Below are 19,105 nucleotides of genomic sequence, written 5' to 3'. Positions count from 1 at the left end.
GCACTCCGAACAGCCCAATGAGGAAAAGGGTTGATGGTCGCGAGTGATGCTTCGTCCATTTAATTGGCGCGCCGCGCTTTGTTTGTTTTGGGCAAGATTAGGGACTTTAAAGAGCGCCATATGGCACGGAAAATACCTTGAAAAGCACTAACTCTGAACTATTGTATGTACCTATTACACAAACTCACGTTCATCCACACTTAAAGAATGAGGTTATTTTTCCTCCAGAAGGCATCCCAGTAGCTTAAAGCAAGTGAAGACTAGAAAAATGAAACTGGCCACACCTTTCAAATGCTTGATGTGCTGCTGTGCATATGGTCCATAGCACGCTGTAGTGATTAGAATTTTTTTTTTTAATTACAACTAATTAACTCACAATTGTACCGGTAAGCCCCTGAAGCGGAAGAAGCCACTCAAGTATAGTGGTGGGTTGGAAGACATTACACCAAAATGCATCACAGGCACCATTTTGGCCACACACCCAAAAAAATCTGAAACCTGGAATGTTATATCACCACAGCTCAGTAAAATAATTTTCTCAGACTAGCTCTGTGTCAAGTTCTCAGGCACATGCATTAAGTAGTTATCTTCAGACTTCAGTTAAGCTAAAATGCATGTTTTTGGAAGTGTGAAGAGAACGGGAACTGGTAAATATAAAGAGAACACTTCAAACAGGCATGTCAAACTGAGATTTGAAACCAGAATCTCACAACTGTGAGATTGATTTGTTAGCCACTTTTTCACGGCACTGCATATTTACTTTGTTTATGATTTAAGGGAGTGTATTTTAACCACTAAGACTCTTTGATGACATAAAATAATTGATATTCATGAATGCATTCACCTTTGATCAATACTGTCTAATTGGGTTAGGCATTTCCAGTTATTTAATATTAATTCAAATGAAATTCATACAACCTATATAATATAGTCTATGGATTCTGTCGTTATTACTTCAAATATTGGTCTAACATACACACACTATTCTACAGTGCACTTAACAGCCGCTGAGAGTGTTATTACTGTGAGAAAATCCGATGAAGATGAAGTGATTGCCTGAAAAACAAAAACAATGACAGATGTTCTCCTGCAGAGGGCACAGGTTCCCCACTAACGATCTCCACATTGTCCAGGGAGGAGAAGGCCTATTAGCGCCATCATAATCGACCCAGAGGAAGAAAATGCTCTTTCTCATCACAAGAGTGGAAATTTGGCTACGAAGTGGTAAACATTTGTCTTGGTAGTATTACATTTGAATGTTTGTGATAATTTATGCGTAATTGATTTTAAAACTGAAGCTTTCATATTGTGAGTGGCAGATGCCATGAGGAAAGAAGAGATTAAGAAACATCTGAAAGTCAGAAATTCAGTTTGGACAAAAAAAGTGACATCTCCGTTTTACTCGTTTGTGCCTACCATGTTTGTACTAATGTTCTCAATACGCAAAACCAAGAATTGAGTTTGTGCTCAGCGAAAATACATGTAGACGTTTCACTTGAGGCATAAACCTGTGACGGATAGTCTGCAGACGCCTGTACAATTGCGTCTCCCTCGGGGACTTCATGAGCAGAGCGGAGTCTGGAAAATTTAATTAACCGAAATTGACGTGCCAGAACGGCCCGCTGGGGATCTCGCTATCAAGCAGAGTGGCAGATATGTGTATCATCAGAGGGACGGACAGGGAAGAAGAGAGAGATGGATACTGATTCGTCTGGACTTTGGTGTTACTGGCTCACACACTATAGACAACACAACACACAATGTTGACGATAATATGATATCGTCAAATTGGAGAATGAAAAGAAGAAAATTTTAAGATGACGGCCCACTATATCCACTTCTATTCGAGTTCGTCCCATTTGATGGCGCTGAGGCCAGTTGTCCCAAGTTATTCCCCTCAGAGATCATACAAGCAACCTTTTATGACCCTTGCTTTGATTTTGTTCACTTTGGTCCAAAAAAATCGAAAGTATAAAATGGTCAAAATGTCTTGGTAACATTAAAATATAAGATTCTTGAGGTATTTATTGTTCAAAAGTGTGTCTCAGTACAGCCCATTGAGTGTAATTTTTTATTTATTGTAAATACTAATGTATATGAAAAGCAGTATCTATTTCTTATAAATACATATAGTGTTCATATTAATTTAGGTTGAAATATAAAGCGTGAGAAAAAAAAATACCTGCACATAATCATGGAACAACAGTAGAATTTATTTTTGGGATATTTCATGGCACGCATGCATGCACAGAGTGAAGCGGACAAACGTCAACAACAAGAACAACGTGCTGTGATGTTTTTGTTTTTTGTTTTTTTGCACCGTTGAAGTAACTCCGCAGCATGCCCGCTCATATTCATGGAATGGTGTCAAGTTAGAACTATTTTATTGGGAGTGAGAGTTGAGGTGGAGTGGAATGGCTGATCAGTCAGGTGATGGGGATTATGTCATCCATGGCTCAGTGCCTCCTCTTTCAGCTTTCAGGACACCCAAAACACTGCTCGGCTACTTTGACTCTTTTACCGCTCCCCCCCCCCTTTTTGAAAGTTACATTTCTGCTTCTAGAAAAGAGAGCTCTGCAAGGTGGTATCAAAATTTGGGTGTTCTATCATTTCAGTCGCATATAGCATTGTTCACTGAGATACCTCAAACAGTATAATAAGTGTACTAGTTTCAATTGCCAAGATAAAAAAGATATAGTGACAGCGGTATTAATGGAGCAATCTTCTTATTAATTTGTAATTTTATTTTTCTGTAGTGGGTTACAAATGCTTAACTGAGACTCATCATGAGAGTGTCACTGTTCTGCTGTTCTTCTGGTATCTATTGTAAATGTGTTTTAATTTGTGTTATAATTACTGGCTAATTTCCATGGCGGCATATGGAAAGCGCTTTGTTACAGCTCCAGCTGTTGTGAAATCCACTACAGGAATAAAATTGTATTCTATTGTATTGTATCAACCCAAGAGTTGTTTCTAAGATCATAGATGCCTCATTGAGCTCCATGAGAGAGGCAAAGTGTAAAGCAGTGCAGTTATTACACAGACACGGGTGAAGTTTAATTTATACTTCCTTGATTATCTAGCAAATTGGAGAAGCAACTTCTGATGTCTTTGGACTGTGTAGGTCATTATTGTCCGCCCGTGTAGTGCATCTCACTCTTTTTGCGCCAGTTTCCTCAGACTCTCTGTGACGTTCCAAGCAGATTAGGTGTACTCAATTTCCCCACAACTACGTTATTTCTTCTGTTTGTTTTCGTTTAATAAAATGGTCTGGCAAACGGACAAGCAGGTGGGCAGTGATACGAGACAGGAATTTCTTTGTGTGAGACAAACTGGACCAAGCTGCCAAAGATTTTGACTGCAGGTTTCACCTCTCCTTTCAGATAATCATTTATCATCGGTGTTGTTGGTTTATCCCTAATGGTGACTCATAAATAAAATGGCAACCAGTGGAGGGGATTGATTTCCACAAACACGGCGGCATGTTGGAGATTTATGTGCTAGTCGTGCAATATATCCTTCTATCTCATATGTTCTTCCCTTCATCTTTTACAGCTCAACAGGCAGCCTTTTACGCTCAGATGAGTTTTTTTTTTTTTTAAGATTGAATTTCTCTTTTATCTTCACATTTATTCACTCTGGTGCTCTGCTCACCTGGCCTTTGGCAGCTCTGTTTATTCCTTTGTTCTATGGCTCTCTTTTTGTTGGAAATTGACCGAGGTCTAACAGGCCGGCGTCTGACTTTCTGGAATGTTCTCATGTTGCTCATTTTCTGTTTGAGTGATTCTCGGCAATAGATGAGAGAAGTTTCACGGTTATCATAGAGTGTGCCTCGCTGGTGCTACCGAAATTGCTTTCCTGGGACAAAACTTTGAGAAAGTAATGTACTCTCGAAATACATTTTATGTATATCAAGTCTTAAGTCATGATTGTTTTGACCCCACCTCTTCCCAGCATCCTGTTCTCTTTTGATCACATTCCCACGAGAATTAAGCAACAAAAAAAGAAAAAAAAAGGGCTAAAGTACCAATAGAAAATAGATGGTATTATTTCAATAAGACTTTTATCTATTTATGACTAAATCCACAGTTAATTCTATACAAAAAAAACTAAACTGACTTCTTCATTGTTTATTTGGTGCCTCCTTCCCTTGAGCCCAGTTCCAGTGCTTAGCCCATAAGAAATACACAAATTCTGTTTTATGGTTGAAATGTTGCCATTTTCAATTAGGCAATGTTTTAAACAGGACTTTAACTTTTTTTACAGCCATACAAATGTCAACGTCTGTTAACCACTGTTAAAATTAACATGAAAACAATATAACAGTCAGTTCATAGATACACTTTAAACATAAAAGTATTCTCAACTCATTCACTGTCAGCCCAGGTAAAATTAATATATTTTTGACGTCTATTGTCACTAAAAGGTAAAGTCAAGAGTCGGCCCACTGTAAAACATAAAAGATGAAGTTCTACTTTAACATGTTCAACAATTTCAATTCATGTCATTCTTACTGAAGTATACTGTATGTAAAGACATGTTTTGTGTTCAACTTCAGAGGCCTATTTTTCCCAAACATTTTGACCTATCAGGGGGATTCAACATTAAAGGTTTCACTGTAATTGAGTGCTTTCCTGCTAAATTGTCTTAATTGCTCTCTTTTACAAACATATCCCAACTTCAGAGATACATCTTAATCAGTTAACACAGTTTATGTCTGTGTCATCTGATTGCGAGCTTCTGTGCATGCCATTGCAATACTTGGCCCTGCTGTGGGCATTCTAGTGTTCCACACATCAATAACTGTTTCAGAGCTCAGTTTTTTAATGTTGTTCATTTCCTCTCCATCCCCCTGACCGCTCCACTCGTCTGTTCAACATTCCACACACTCTAGGGGAATTAAGGGAGAGGCCTATGGCGAGAAAGGGAACAAGCTCAGGAATGTCTCTGTTATCACAGCAAGAGAGGATGAAGGGAGAAAGGGGGCGCAAGGTCAGCTGCTGGGATGACTTCAGTCTCCACTGTTTGAAATGTAGACGTCGTTCTTCAGTGCCTTGTCCTCAAAACACAACCAAGGTGCATGCCTGTGACCCAATCACAACGCATAGGAATCTAATTTCAGCACTGCTGCTTTTTAAATCAATATCTTGTGTCCTATCAGTGGCAGTGTCATGTAGATAATCTCGTGGCCTTCAGAGATGTCACACCAGTTTGGTTTTGCTCTCAGTCTATGTTGAAGATCAAACCACATTTAGTCACACGGGCAAATGCACTGGGTCGCTCACTTCTCATGCAAGCAGAGGGAGTCACACACAGGTAAGAGCATCCCTGTGGGGTGACATACAGTCGCTTGAAGCCGAGTCTCTTCAGCCATATGCGCGCATGTGCGCTGTCTGTACACCAAAGATGTGCTTATAATATGCGACGAGCTGCCGCTCCAATATTTTGGAAAGTTTAATGAATGCAAGCCTATTTTTATTTTCTCAGTTGTTTGTGCCCATGCAAAGATCTTTTATTCATGGTGCCCGTGTCTGAATGTTTTGTATTTCCGATGGTGAATGTTCACCCTAAATCATCTTCCGCAAGTATTTGCCACTCAACTCGTACAATTCTAATTAATATTATCATTAATCCAGCAGGTGATGTGGCATGTGTTTTCTGTTTTCAGTCTGTGGTAACTATAGTATAATTAGCCATGAAATGTATGACAAGTATTTGACATATACAATCATCAACTGAAATCAGCCTCAGGACATTAAAACATAGAGGATGTTTTTTTTTTTTTTTTCCCCTGAACAAATATCAGACACAGAATGATGTCCTGGACTGCACATCTTAAAATGCTTGTGAGGTTTGTAAAGTGCCTCTCCACTGTGACTGCAGATGTATCCAAAAATAGAATCAGCTCAAGCCCCAGCACACCTCTCTTTATTAAAAACATACGACGCGCTTAGCAGGCTTTACGACTGAAAAAAAAAAGCCTAATCATTTCAATTAGATACATTTACATTTAAATAGCAATTGTAATTTAAATTAATCTTGGACATGGCATTAAATGACTTTGTACTATGTCAGCCCTTTGTACTTCAGGGTTAATGGCTGTGATTCAGATACAGTTTGGTCAAAAATTGTGTTATTTTGCAGAGTCCTTGTGTGTCATACATGCTGACCTTCCCATGTGATTGTTGCTCTTGCACAGTACATACTGACTAACAGCATGACAACGCAATGACTCATAGCCTTGAGGCTGTGGTCTGCATAATGCCCCCCCAATACACACTGAGATTATATGTAGATATACTACATATATTTATATATATATAAATATATATATATATAGTGGAACAAACAAGAAGGAGAGTGATGGGTGTTAAATATAATGTGTTACTTTTACTTAGTTGCTTTTTGTCTTGAAAATATGTTTTAAATAATATTGTTGACTAAATAAATAAATAATGTGCCACTTAATTGACACTATTATTATGTCAAATTCAGCGCTTACACTTTGTTTACAATGTTGCCCAGCAACCCAGGTTCAGGCCTCTGTGGACAAAATGTGGGGCGGCAATATGGACAAAAGTGACAGGCTGTGATTGCCATGGATGCCCTGTGAGTTACTTAAATTGCCAAAACATTTCCCAAGATGTAGATGGCATATCTGTTTATAATGCCTTATGTTGAATAAGGGTTATTGAGAAAGTGCCATCCGTACGTGCAAGAGCAGTGCGTATGTGGCTCGTTTTCTTCTTTTTGTACACTGAATGGATTGGTGAGTTAGTTGTGTACAGAAAATTGATATTAAAAAAAGATTTATTAAGTAGCAGTATACATGTGCCCGCCCACCCATTGGGCCCCTACTCCTCTTGACACGGACTCTGGAGCCGTGTCAGGCAGCGGGTGTGATCCAGAGCTGCTAGGAACCCTCAATGCACCCATAAAAAGCCTTGTCAGAAAGGGAGGAAACATGCGGGACTCCGTCAGAACATGAGGGGCCAGGTGGAAATGTACGAACATTCATGGTAAATTGACATGTAGTGCGCCTTTGAACCTCAAGGTCTCATATCATGGATACCATGATGGACTGTGGGAAAACTTAGCAAGACATGGCTACTGAGAGAAAAAAAGGCTAAAATCCCACCCCATGCTACATTTTGAGGTGCCATGGCCACAGGGAACATAGTGTCTGTTGTGTCAGTGTCGGGACATATTTCGCCAAATAGTGTTTGCATTACGTGTAGTTGGTTCAAGTGGTTGTTTCTCACTGCTTTGTGAAATTGTATGTGGGCACATAGCTGTTGATTCCAGCAAACCTGGTGTTTTTTCCACCAATTGGTTGAAACAGTCATATCTTACTCGAGTTCACTGCAATGCCTCGTTGTGCTTTGTATTCCCTGGTGTTCTTGTCCCAGTAGGAGTGTTTCCATATGCTGTTTACTGTACAAGTCACATGGTCTGGCCAGTGGCACTCATTGACTGTCGGGAACTCAGGTGAGAGCTGTAGGCAAACAGCTGATAACATCTGTTCCCTGTTTGTAGTTTGGCAAGGGCAAATAAAGCCTTTAAATTCATAAATTGTATCTAATTTATTTTAATATGCTAATGGTTGATTTATTATTGCGGGAGTTCTCACAAGAAGCTATTTAATACATTTATTGGCATTTTAAGTACATGAACATACAGTAGCAAAAACTACACATAGTTTGTGTACTATAGTGATGTGAAATATACTATATAAACGTGCAAGTAAGGGTTGGAAAAGCTCTGCACAATACCACACGTGAAAGCATGTCTGGCTGGTCCGCTGATTGAGAACATATTGTCGCACGTCATTTGCACGTTTTCAGTTCTGTAAGATCATTTTTGCATTTTGACTACCCATTGAAGTTTAATAAATATCAATGATTTATATCTTCATTTCAACCATACATACTGTAAACTTCAGGAACTGCTTCAGTATAAACGCATTTTAAGACAACAATGAGGTTACGCAGAGATATGCATATAGTTTTATGAATGTTACAAAAGGTTCCTTAAATAGGATTCCCTGTATAATAAGGCCTACAGACCTGAAGCGAGGTTGTTGGCATCGCCACGGCAATAACAGAGTATCTATTCTCCTAATTTTGACACAGTGCATTCAATTTGAAGATGTTTTAAGCTAACAGTGTAGTTGTAATTGTGTTATTAACACAAAATGACCTCCCTGCGTGACATTGGGCGCGCCTCCCTTCCAACTGCAACTTCAAACCTAACCTTTACATCTCGCCACTTGGTATGCCTGATCGATCCGGAAATGCACATTGGGTCTCTCCTCACGTATGAGTGCACAGGATCTGTCTATAGACTGTACAAGAGGGCACTGTAAATCTCTGCCCAGCGCCCAGTTTAGCCATGACCCAGCTCAGGCCCCCACAGTGCCCACCCCAAGAGAGGTGGCTTAGAGTGGCTTTTAGGTCCACTCCCTTTCTGCTGAGTTCATCAAGCTGGTCCTTTGAGCAGGGAGTCAGCCCATCACTGCCTTGTGGCTCGTTCTTTCTTTTCAGGCGACAAATGTGCTAAAACAGCACTGCGTAATCATTTGGCATTAGGGGCTGTTGTGTTGGGCATTAGCAGCTAGAAATGACCAGTGGGACGTTATAAAAATGTGTCTTGACAAGAGAACACCAAAGCTGATGAGTCTAGATCCTGGCACTGGACGGCTAGAGGATTAGTCAGCTAACACAGGCCGGAGCTTCTGCACGGTCGGGTCCCATCGCATCTCATCACCACCAGGCTTGAAGCGGAGCCCGTGGCTGCCGTGTCCCCGTACGCTTCTCTAACTCGCTAGCTCCCATTACCATCCTCCAACGCTTCTCCTTGTGTTACCAAAAACACTCTGCGCACTCATCAGTGCAGCATATGATGTCATACCCTGAATCAGTTAAGTGGCTGTTGAGGACGCTCTGATTTGGTGGAGGACACACTGTCGGCAAAAAATAAAGAAATAAAATGAAAAATATCACATGGGCTTTTATGCGCAAACATCTTCATATTTGTTCCCACACATTATAGCCCCGTGTTAAATATAAAATGACAAATGCATTTACATCATCAGTGACTTGTGAAATCACATTAGCTGTTGTGCATTTAACCACTTCATTGCTTTACGCATTCATTCCATTGATTGAACAGAACTATTTCACACCTCTTATGTGACAGACCCATCTCATTGTGAAATATTCAACCTTTCATTGGCCATGAAGTGTCTGCAACTGCTTCACTCGGAAAGAAGCTCCCACTGTTTTCACTCGTTTGCCTCATGTGCTTCATGGTGTTGGAATGCAGCAGTAACAGGCAGTACCAAGGCAAGAGTCACTCTGTGATGGGAGGTCCTTTATTCAGGCCAAAAGCTGACCTCACTGGACTTGAAACATTCCTTCATTCACTGAGACTCTATGATGCCTTCCAGCACATTCAGTATGCCCACCTGTCCTCTCTTTTTCTTTCTCGCACTCAGTTAACTTCTCGAACTTTAGCGCAGTGCTTTAGTGTGTTTTCCTCTCCTCACGAGATTTTTTTTCTTCTTAAATTAATCATATCCCTCATTTCCCGCTTTTGTCTCCTGCTTTCCTCTCCACGTACTTAATCTGTCTTCCTCCCATTTTTGTAGTTGAGTCTTTCCTCCTAAGCCACATATCACATATTAAGATCCTCTTTCTATCTTCTTCACTGTGATGTGCAGTATTTATTTTCTGCAATGAAAGACAGTGACATTTTATTAAATATATATATATATATATATATATATATATATATATATATAGAGAGAGAGAGAGAGAGAGAGAGAGAGAGAGAGAGAGACTCGCCAGTCTGACCTCATAGTCACAACACTTGCCTCTTGGGCCAAAATAACTGTTGTGCTTTTCAGAGTTTAAATAACTTTTGTTTTTACAATGTTGTTGATATATCTTTGATACTTAACTGTAAATACAAGTGTTTGCAATTGTGGTTGTAGCAGATTCTTCTCCAGTTTGAATATTTCCTTTGGTAAACACTTGTCAGGTCATGATGAAATTGTAACTGTGAATTTCAGGTTTCAATCTGCCCACTGATAGATTTATGTCAACAGTGCGTGGCAGCCCAACATCTGCAGTTGCTCCCTGCATTAGACTTTTAAATCTTTGCTCTTCCATGAAATTCAATTACATGCCACTTATAGTTTGTGTCAAATGGCACCTCAGTGGCTGCTGTTTGCCATCAACACTGACTAACTTGAGCTGCAGCTGTTGAGCAGCCTCTCAATTTATGGGGGACGTGGTACCACTCTTATTTATAGCCTTTTCGTCAGGCTTTTCATCACACTAACAGGCTGTACATTTTGACACCCACAAACTTGATGACCTTAGAAGAGTTACAATCATGATTATGCTTTAACCAATTACTTTGTAAATATAACTTAGCATATGTTGGGCATTTTTCGTGATCAGACATACTGCATAAGCACTCAATAGATCCACAATTAAGCAAACATGAAGCAATAGAATACAATAGACGGGGTGAATTAAACTAGTCAGTAGCAATCAGTGCTGTAAGTGTCAGTGTGTCAGATTCGAAAAAGTATCATACCCATTGAACATTTTCACATTTCGCCATTTTCCAATCCTTCTGTGTTTTTTTACAGGGAATTTATGACTGACTAACACAAAATGCCACGTGATCGTGAAGAGGAACAAAAATGATACATCGTTTGCCAAATTTCAGGCAAATACAAATCTAAAAAATGTGATGGGCATTTATTTTCTCCCCCACTGGAACAATACTTTATAGAGACACCATTCTCTGCAATTACAGCTGCAAGTCTTCTGGGATCTTTACCAGATGTGCACAGCTATACAATGTTTTTTCTTTGGGTGTATTTTTTTTAACCATTCTTCTTTTACAAAAAAAAAAACCTCAAGCTCAACCAGATTTGATAGAGTGTCAATGAACAACATTTTTCAGGTCTTGCCACATATGCTCAATGTGGTTTATTTCTGGACTTTGACTGGTCCATTCTAACACTGTAACACATGAATATTCTGATCTATACCATTCCATTGTCGCTCTGGCATTATGTTTAGGATCAACAGCTTGCTGGAAGATAAATACACCAAATCACGCCTCTTTGCTGAATACAAACGTACATTGCACTTTTAAGATTTATATTTCCTTAGAATTTGTAAAACAGCATATCATTTTCATTCCACTTCACGGGGCTTTGCGTTGATCTATCACATCGCATGTCAACAAAATGCACTCGAGTTTGTAATTTTAAGATCACCATATGTGAAAAACTTCAAGGGGCATGAATGCTTTTTCAACGCACTGTAATTGCTTTAAATTGACCAGTTACTATAACCAATATAATTCACTTGCCTAATTTTTCCTTTCAGGAAGTGAGGTTCAAATTCCAACTCAGTGTTGGGGTGATTGTGAGTGTTGATGGTTGCCTATGATTATATGTTCCCAGTGGTTGACAATGACGAGTCCATGTAATTGGCTTCCATATTCCCTGTGTAAGACGAGATAGGTTCCAGTTCCCCATAACTATGAACAGTGGAAACACAAATGGTAAAGAAATTGGACAGCTAGAGGGAACAAATACAAAATTCTCGCGTACCGATAAAGAACCACTGTAATCTGACTTCGACCCCAAATGCCTCAAATATATTGCATGCAATATCATTCGTAGGAATCCTGATCAAACAAATGTAATCCCTGAATGTTTAAATACAATTGATCATTACACAGCTGCTAAGGGTACAAGATAATACTCACCTATAGTGTTTTATTTTGTTTCACTTTGCGAGGAATTGGCTGAATAGGGTGCATTTGTCAACATTTTAGCCGTAAAGCATGAGCAATTCTTTACATATGCAGACTTTGGGTATTTATCAAAGAGTGCGTTGAGCAGGTTCTAATTTTGTGTCTACAGAAAAATCTGTATTTAGCAAACATGCGGACACCTGTTGTATGGACACCAGTATGTAATATGTGTTGATATAAAAATCCCAACTTTTCTTTAAACTGGCACGCTCGGGCACTTCTATCATCTCATTTGCATTGAGAAACATCTCAAATTGCCATATATAGTAGCATCCCTTTAAGAAATTTGAAATCATTGAATTTGAAATCGTTAAGTCCAAGACATAAAAAATGGATTGACACAAGCTCATTGGCCCGAAAATGTGCCATGGCCCACAAATGAAAATTATTTTTGATTAACTGGACGAGGACCACCAAATTATTTGAATCTCCGTAGTGCAAACTAGGAACGTCACTACTGTATAGGTGCAGCCAGCTTGCCTCAGCTTCTTGTCGGAGGCGCACATCCACAGAGCTATTCTGTCAAATGAATGAACTGTGCCTTAATTCCTGCAGCCCACGCACATGGCAGAATTATTTGTGCATTGGCTGAATGAAATAATTTCCTGTTCACGAAGCTGAATTTGTTGTGTGATGGTGCTTCCATTCAAATGTGGCTGCAATTCATTTATTGCTCTATCTATGTTTGGAAAACCAATTTGGCTTGTTTTTTTTGTATCATTGTTCATTCTGTAGTTTCACTATTTTACCACTATTTTTTTTTTTACACAAAGAAAGAGCTGTACGTAAATATAAGCACATCCTCACGCACAAGTCAAAATTTATGAATCCCATACGGTGAATGGGAACCTTCGTTCGAACGCTTTACGCACGTGCTTCTGTGTACACCCGCTTGATAAATGAGGTACCTGGTTATGCAGTAGATTATTTTATTTGCGATAGTAAAAATGCTCGGTTTGGTTGAATGTGTTGCTCTGTTTCTTAATGGATGCAAAGAGGTTCTACAATAACCAAGAAATGATGATACCATTCGTACAGGGTAGAAATCAAAGGAAAGCAATTGTCTACCAAATGCCTGATGTTTGCATATTCCAGTCAGTCATTGCAAAGGATTAGTGACTAAGTACTTTAAAATCTCCTTCAAGGAGGATGGGTTTTCACTCACATCTGTTGATTTGTTTGTTAAAACACAGTTTAGCGTTAGGTCAAAATCACATAGCTGTATTTCTAAACTTTGTTGACTTGGACTGAGGAATGCCTTATACTTCCCCCGGAAGAGTTAGAATTAGTAATTATTATTCATATTATTATTATTATTATTCATATTATTCATATTATTATTCATATTATTATTAATATTAATATTATTATTATTATTATTATTATTATTATTATTATTATTATTATTATTATTATTATTATTATTATTATTATTATTATTATTATTATTATTATTATTATTATTGGCGGCACAGTTGCCGACTGGTTAGCATAATGGCTTCAGAGTCCAGAGGTCGTGGGTTCAATTCCGGCTTCGGGCTTCTCCTCACGAGGATCGCGGGGGCACTGGAGCCTATCCCAGCTATCTTCGGTCAGTAGGCTGGGTACACCCTGAACTGATTTCCAGCCTATCGAGAGGCACACATAGACACATAACCATAGACACCACCGCTCACACGCACACCTAAGGACAATTTAGAGTATTCAATCAACCTACCATTCATGTTTTTGGAATGTGGGAGGAAACTGGAGTACCCGGAGAAAACTCACACCGGCATGGGGAGAACATGCAAAGTCCTCACAGGAAGGCTAGAGCCGGAATCAAACCCACAACCTCTGCTCTGTGAGGAAAACGAGCTCACCAGTCGTCCACCGTGCCACCCATTAGTTTTAATAATAATCATTATAATTAAATTACGTATTGATGGTGAAAACAAAACAGAAGCAAGTTTGAAAAAGGTGTTGATATTGAGCTATTTGAAAATGTGTGCATTAGTGTTTGCAAAAACTTCAAGATGTGTAAATTACAACCTCAAAACTTGTTACTTACGCATACAGACGTCCAGAACATTCAGGGGCTAAACAAGTTTTCACTGGCCAACAGAACATTCTCATACATCCACCTGTTAACTCGGTCACCTTGTTGTAATATGATGATAAAAATCACATATAAGTGCAGCTCGGTGCAAGTTATTTAACACATTTCTGTTACAGCAGAAATCATTCTGTCATATTGTCTTAAACTATTTTTTTTAAATGACCCTTATTTTTCAGTTGATGATGTTTCTGCTAATTCACTTTGGGCGAGGCTCATAGATGTTGCTATACTTGCTGAAATAGAATCTAAGGAAAAGCTGCAGTTGGTAATTGTGTAGAAAGTGTGATATAATTCATCCGCCTTTGGACTACACTCTGGAAAACACACTGGCACATCAGTGCCCTTACAGCAAAACGGGCCAGTAACTTTTTGTTATCTGCAGTTAGGTTACCATTGTGTGCAAATAGGTCAACAATGAGAGGTAAAGGATGAACTGTCCTTTAGGAATTTGCTGGTAAACTCACATAAACACAGCATCCATTGAATAAGTGCTTTTGATTTTTCTTTTGATGTTTGATTTACTGTTTGAATAATAATAATGATTCCATGTGTATAAAGAGGTATTTAGATTATAATTTAGACTGGAACATTTCCTTCTTATCCAAATCAGTTACCATTTACCACTGCATTTTTATACTACTCCTATTATCTGTTGGTCAAAAGTTATTGAATTGATAGCATGAATGAGTTAAGGTAAAAACTACAACTAGCTTTGAGGTGCTGCTGAAATAGTGAGTCCATGTGTACTGCAGTGTTTCGCATCACACGGCTATAATAGCTCAGTTGCAAAAAAGGGTATAACAAAAAGTTTTTAACTGAGCAAATACGACTGGATGGAAAATTCTCAGTTTGGAGGTGACGATTTAGTCAAACCTTTGCAAAAACATAAGATGAGGTGAAGCTGTGATGAATTAAGCACATAGTGCATGAAGATGGAAGACAGTGTCTAGTTGCTGGAAACAACTGTCAAAGTTTTAAAGATATATGAGGTCTAGTACCTCCCTCACCTTTGCTATTGTCATTAATAAATATGTGGTGCACGGCCCATTAGCCACTTTCCTATATTACAGAGCAGTGCCGGCGACAAGTCGGGAGTGTGTTTTTTCAGTCTATGTTTAATGAAAGCAGGGAGTGTACTGAAGGATGTGTTTGAAGAGGCTTGGTAGATTTTTTGGGTTTGTTTAATTATTCCATCACGCGCATATTTGATTTGTAATTAATCCATCGACTGAGATCATGTCTGGGGCTTCAAAATGTTAATAATGGCCTCTTTAGGACAAAACTAGGTTGGTGTTCCCTGTTTGGCTTCCCACAAAAGCCTTAACAATATTGACCTGGAAGGATAGAGGTGAATTTGAGAGGAGCGTGCTAATCCTGCCATGTGATACTCATCAGGTCACAAACCTTAGCAGTGAAGTGATATTTGGGTATGAATCCTCACAAAGCAAGTTCAACCCTTTTGTAACATTAAGATGTGCCACTTAAGCGCTCATATTTACATAGATATTTATGAGTAGGAAATACAATTTCATTGTGAGTATATGACCACAGTTTAGAACGATTGATAAATCCCTCCCGTAGTCTCCACCAGGTTTCAATTAGATTGAAGAAACAAAACCCTCTGCTGGACTTGCAGGACGGCCCTGAGTCAACAGGGCATATGGAGGGATCACACACTCTCTCCCAGACTCCAAACTCAAGACAGATGGAGATAATAAAACAACACCTACCTCAGAACTTTCACTCAAAACAACCGGCTCTCATTGAGCCCTCTTTTTCATTTTATGCAAGCCCGTGTGTGCATAAACAGGCAGCTGTGCACTGTTAGGTTGTCTATATTAGCCTCTTCACTGCTGAAGTAGCTGGGTGAGTGAACCCTGTTATGTGTTCCAACCAAATGTAGGCCTACATTGTCGCCTGATTTGCACGTGCCTACTCTTCCATGAGCGCACCTGAGCTTTGAGCCCACCAGAGTTGTCACTTTTTGTGTGATGCTTTCGTATGTGTGTGTGTCTATGTGTGTGTGTCAGAGAGAGTGAGGGATAGATGCAACAACACACACACACACACATATAATAGCAGGGATACAAGCATATGAGGCAAAGATAACTTTGATGCCCATGGAGTGTCATTAACGTCTTTTTTCTCTCTGTCAGAACATCTGAGGCACAATCGCAGGTGTGGATTAGAAAAGGCAAAGAACAGACGAAGGCTTATGTTTCGTGATCATTTTAAAGGATCTATACCTCTCCTTTTTATGTGATACCGTTTATTTACCTGGATTATCATGTTAAACATCCTGCTGTCTGCACTGCTTGATCCTGACAGGCGCTTAAGGAGCTTCAGAAGGAGTGAGCGACTTACATCAATACTAGTATGTATCTTGTTTGTGTTTAAAATTGGTTTGTGATTTATTTTACCAAGTGCTGTTTTGGGTGAAAGGAAACTCGCATAAGTTCATATGGATAGAGGTGAATAAGTGTGGAAGCAATTTTTGCAGTACTTGATCTGCAGTAATCCTCCTCCCGATGTGACCTGGTGTTGACTGCAAACCCTGAGGAAAAAGTCTGCTATACTTTGGACTGGTAGTATTTTAGCCTTGTAGGATTATGTCTGGTGGGAATTAACCTCGAGACCACCTACTCTGAACCGTCTTCTCTCCTGTTGAGGAAGCGAGGCAGAGGAAATAATCATGGGAAAATCACTATTTAGAGAATGCGATTGCTGAATTTGTTTGGGAAAATTAGCCAGGGTGTGTCTTTGTTTTAATTCTGTAAATGCTGGAAATTATATTTAATTGTCATGTACTATCACACGGCATTTTCATGTCTCACGTTCTGAAACTTTCGTTTGCTAGAACATGTGCGAATTGTAAAACAATGTAAACTGGGGTTGTTGTATCCTGAGGGTGGGGTTAGGTTTAGGAAGTCATATGAACTTGACTTGAATAGCTTTTGTGGTCTCTGGTGAGATGACTTATCAGCCACAAACAGTCCTTCCAAATTTCTCTTTTTGTGTGTGGAATTAGTTTGTTGTTCCTGAACTACACAAGACACACTGTCCCAGAGTAAGGACGAAAGATACAAATGATTACCCAACACATTTTACAGCAATAGAAGAAGCCTTTTCCACAGCTTTTATATTCCTTTTCATTTAGGCGAATTGAGAATAACATTTTTCCCCTGCAGACTTCAGATGCAAAGGTCCTCGTCTAACAACATAGCACTCGCGCATCACTACATAGAAAGTGAGCGTTCAGCATCAGCAGGGACAGCGGCGTCGCTTCTCTTCATTGTATCCCGGACTATGTATTCCACGGGACAACAAGGGTAGACATTTTGTCAACATCCTTAGAAAATAACAAATTAAAAAACAATCAATGCATAATTACAAACCACAATAAATATGTATACTAAGTAAAAACAAGTATAGCATATTATTTACGTATTATGTGGTTGCCTGGCCACTGTCGTCATTATTTTCTATTTTGCGCACCCCTCTGTTTGTGTAATGGTTTGTTCCGCGCAGCCTAGCCACGGCCGTTGCTCATAGAGCCGAGAGCTGGGAGAGGTTCACCCACCCCGCCTGCCATTGCTGTACACCGCCGTAGTGATGCCTTCTCTTGCCAACTTTTCATCCAGGGGTGGACACTAGCTACGAGACATCCGCACAAACTGCGCTTAGTCACGCCTTTGTGTGTATATGTGTCATTTGTTTTTCTTTTTTTACGGTTTAGACCGGCGTTTTCTGTCTCAGTACCTGACTGGAATGACGTTACCGATTTAGGCACCGACGATAAGATAATGAACTTTGGACTTTCCGTGACATGTTTCCTGGATAAAGTGAAATAACACAGCGGGCCGGCGTGGCGGCAGCTGGGTGACTATTCAACTGGAGGGAAATATTGCATTCGGCCAAGTGACTATCACAACAAAGGCAGCAGCACGGTTTAAGCTGTCACTTTGGGAGCCGAACCAGAGAGGAAAATGTCCTCCAAAGCGTCAAATAAGGTGGGTTTGTACTCGGGAAAAAAATGCTTAAATGTTTGTGTCCATTCATTACGAATCGCTAAAATTAACACGACTGTGAAATATTCCCCACGAATTCCTTGTTAGCGTGGCTGTAAAAGTTCGCTAGTTGGTTGTAGAAGTGCACCATGCACAATGGTGGTTGTGTTTGTAGCTCAAGGTTATTCTGAAATCTACACTTAGTAGCATATCTTGTGACCAGGCATGCTCTTCTCGTTTCTAAATCTGACTTTGTGCTGTTTGTTCTAGTTGATAAAAATACATCTACTTAGTGATACAACGACCATGCTGTGTCCATGTGCCATCTCCAAAGACAACCTGTTGATTGCAAGTGTCCCTGACGTCATAATAGATTACAACAGGGACAGGGCATCCGAACGAACACAATACAGTCATTGATTGTAAATTTCGAAGTTAAAGACTAGAAGGATGTCTCGGGTGGTTTAGCATAATATTATATTGCATTGTTTTTTATAATTTTGGGGGTTTGGAGATTGTTTTTGCCCGGCAAGAAAGTCACTTGTTTCCCTTATTCTTAATAAATATCACTACCAGTAATTACGAAGTCAAGCGACTATCTAGGTTCTTCATCTCAAATGGGGAAATTAAAGGACCCTTTGATGTGTCAGTTGTTGAGACCTGAAGCTATTCTTTTGTAAACTTTGATCTTTTTGTCTGATGAAACATTAGGGCATGTCCAACCATCATTCAGAACAAAGGGCATTTTGTACACTGTATTTACCGAATACATATAATTTTGTGTCAGGCACAAACCCCCAATGTATAAAATTGGTCAGCAACATATTTTTTCATAAATATATACTATTGGTCAGTCCCCACATGGGCCTGTTATTTTGACAAATTGTTGATGGATGCTAGCATGTTGATGGTAGCTGGCTCTCTTTGACATTGCAATGTTAATGCATCCGGTGTCTAGATAGGATAAGTTATTAACCATTGCATCCATGGCTACAAAGAAATATTTGTATATATCATTATCACAAAGGTCGGGTGAGTAATAAGTATGACGAAAGACAGTGAAGTTGTTCATAGCTAAGCTCTCGCAATGCCGTCGCAAAACACTGAAATAAGTGCATGTGTGATGCAGTACACTAAAATGAAGTCGTAATGTACC

General features: G+C 39.5%; 1 protein-coding gene across 12 annotated transcripts in view; it reads left to right on the top strand.

The window, feature by feature from the left end:
* Nucleotides 1–19,105, top strand: part of tjp1a (tight junction protein 1a) — a 109,029-nt gene that overhangs the window by 35,147 nt on the left and 54,777 nt on the right. The window contains exon 1 of one of the 12 annotated variants that reach the window (XM_088295292.1): nucleotides 17,513–17,952. The exons of the other annotated variants lie outside the window; for them this stretch is intronic. Within the exon in view, the coding sequence (XP_088151418.1) occupies nucleotides 17,929–17,952 (24 nt within the window). The 5' untranslated portion in view covers nucleotides 17,513–17,928. Of the gene's footprint in view, nucleotides 1–17,512; nucleotides 17,953–19,105 lie in introns of those variants that run through there. 12 annotated transcript variants of the gene reach the window in all.

Source organism: Idiotropiscis lumnitzeri, chromosome 5, assembly GCF_059441095.1.
Source record: "Idiotropiscis lumnitzeri isolate Australia: NSW breed Sydney's pygmy pipehorse chromosome 5, RoL_Ilum_1.0, whole genome shotgun sequence".
Lineage (NCBI taxonomy): Eukaryota > Metazoa > Chordata > Actinopteri > Syngnathiformes > Syngnathidae > Idiotropiscis > Idiotropiscis lumnitzeri.
This window is presented reverse-complemented; position numbering and strand designations above follow the sequence as displayed.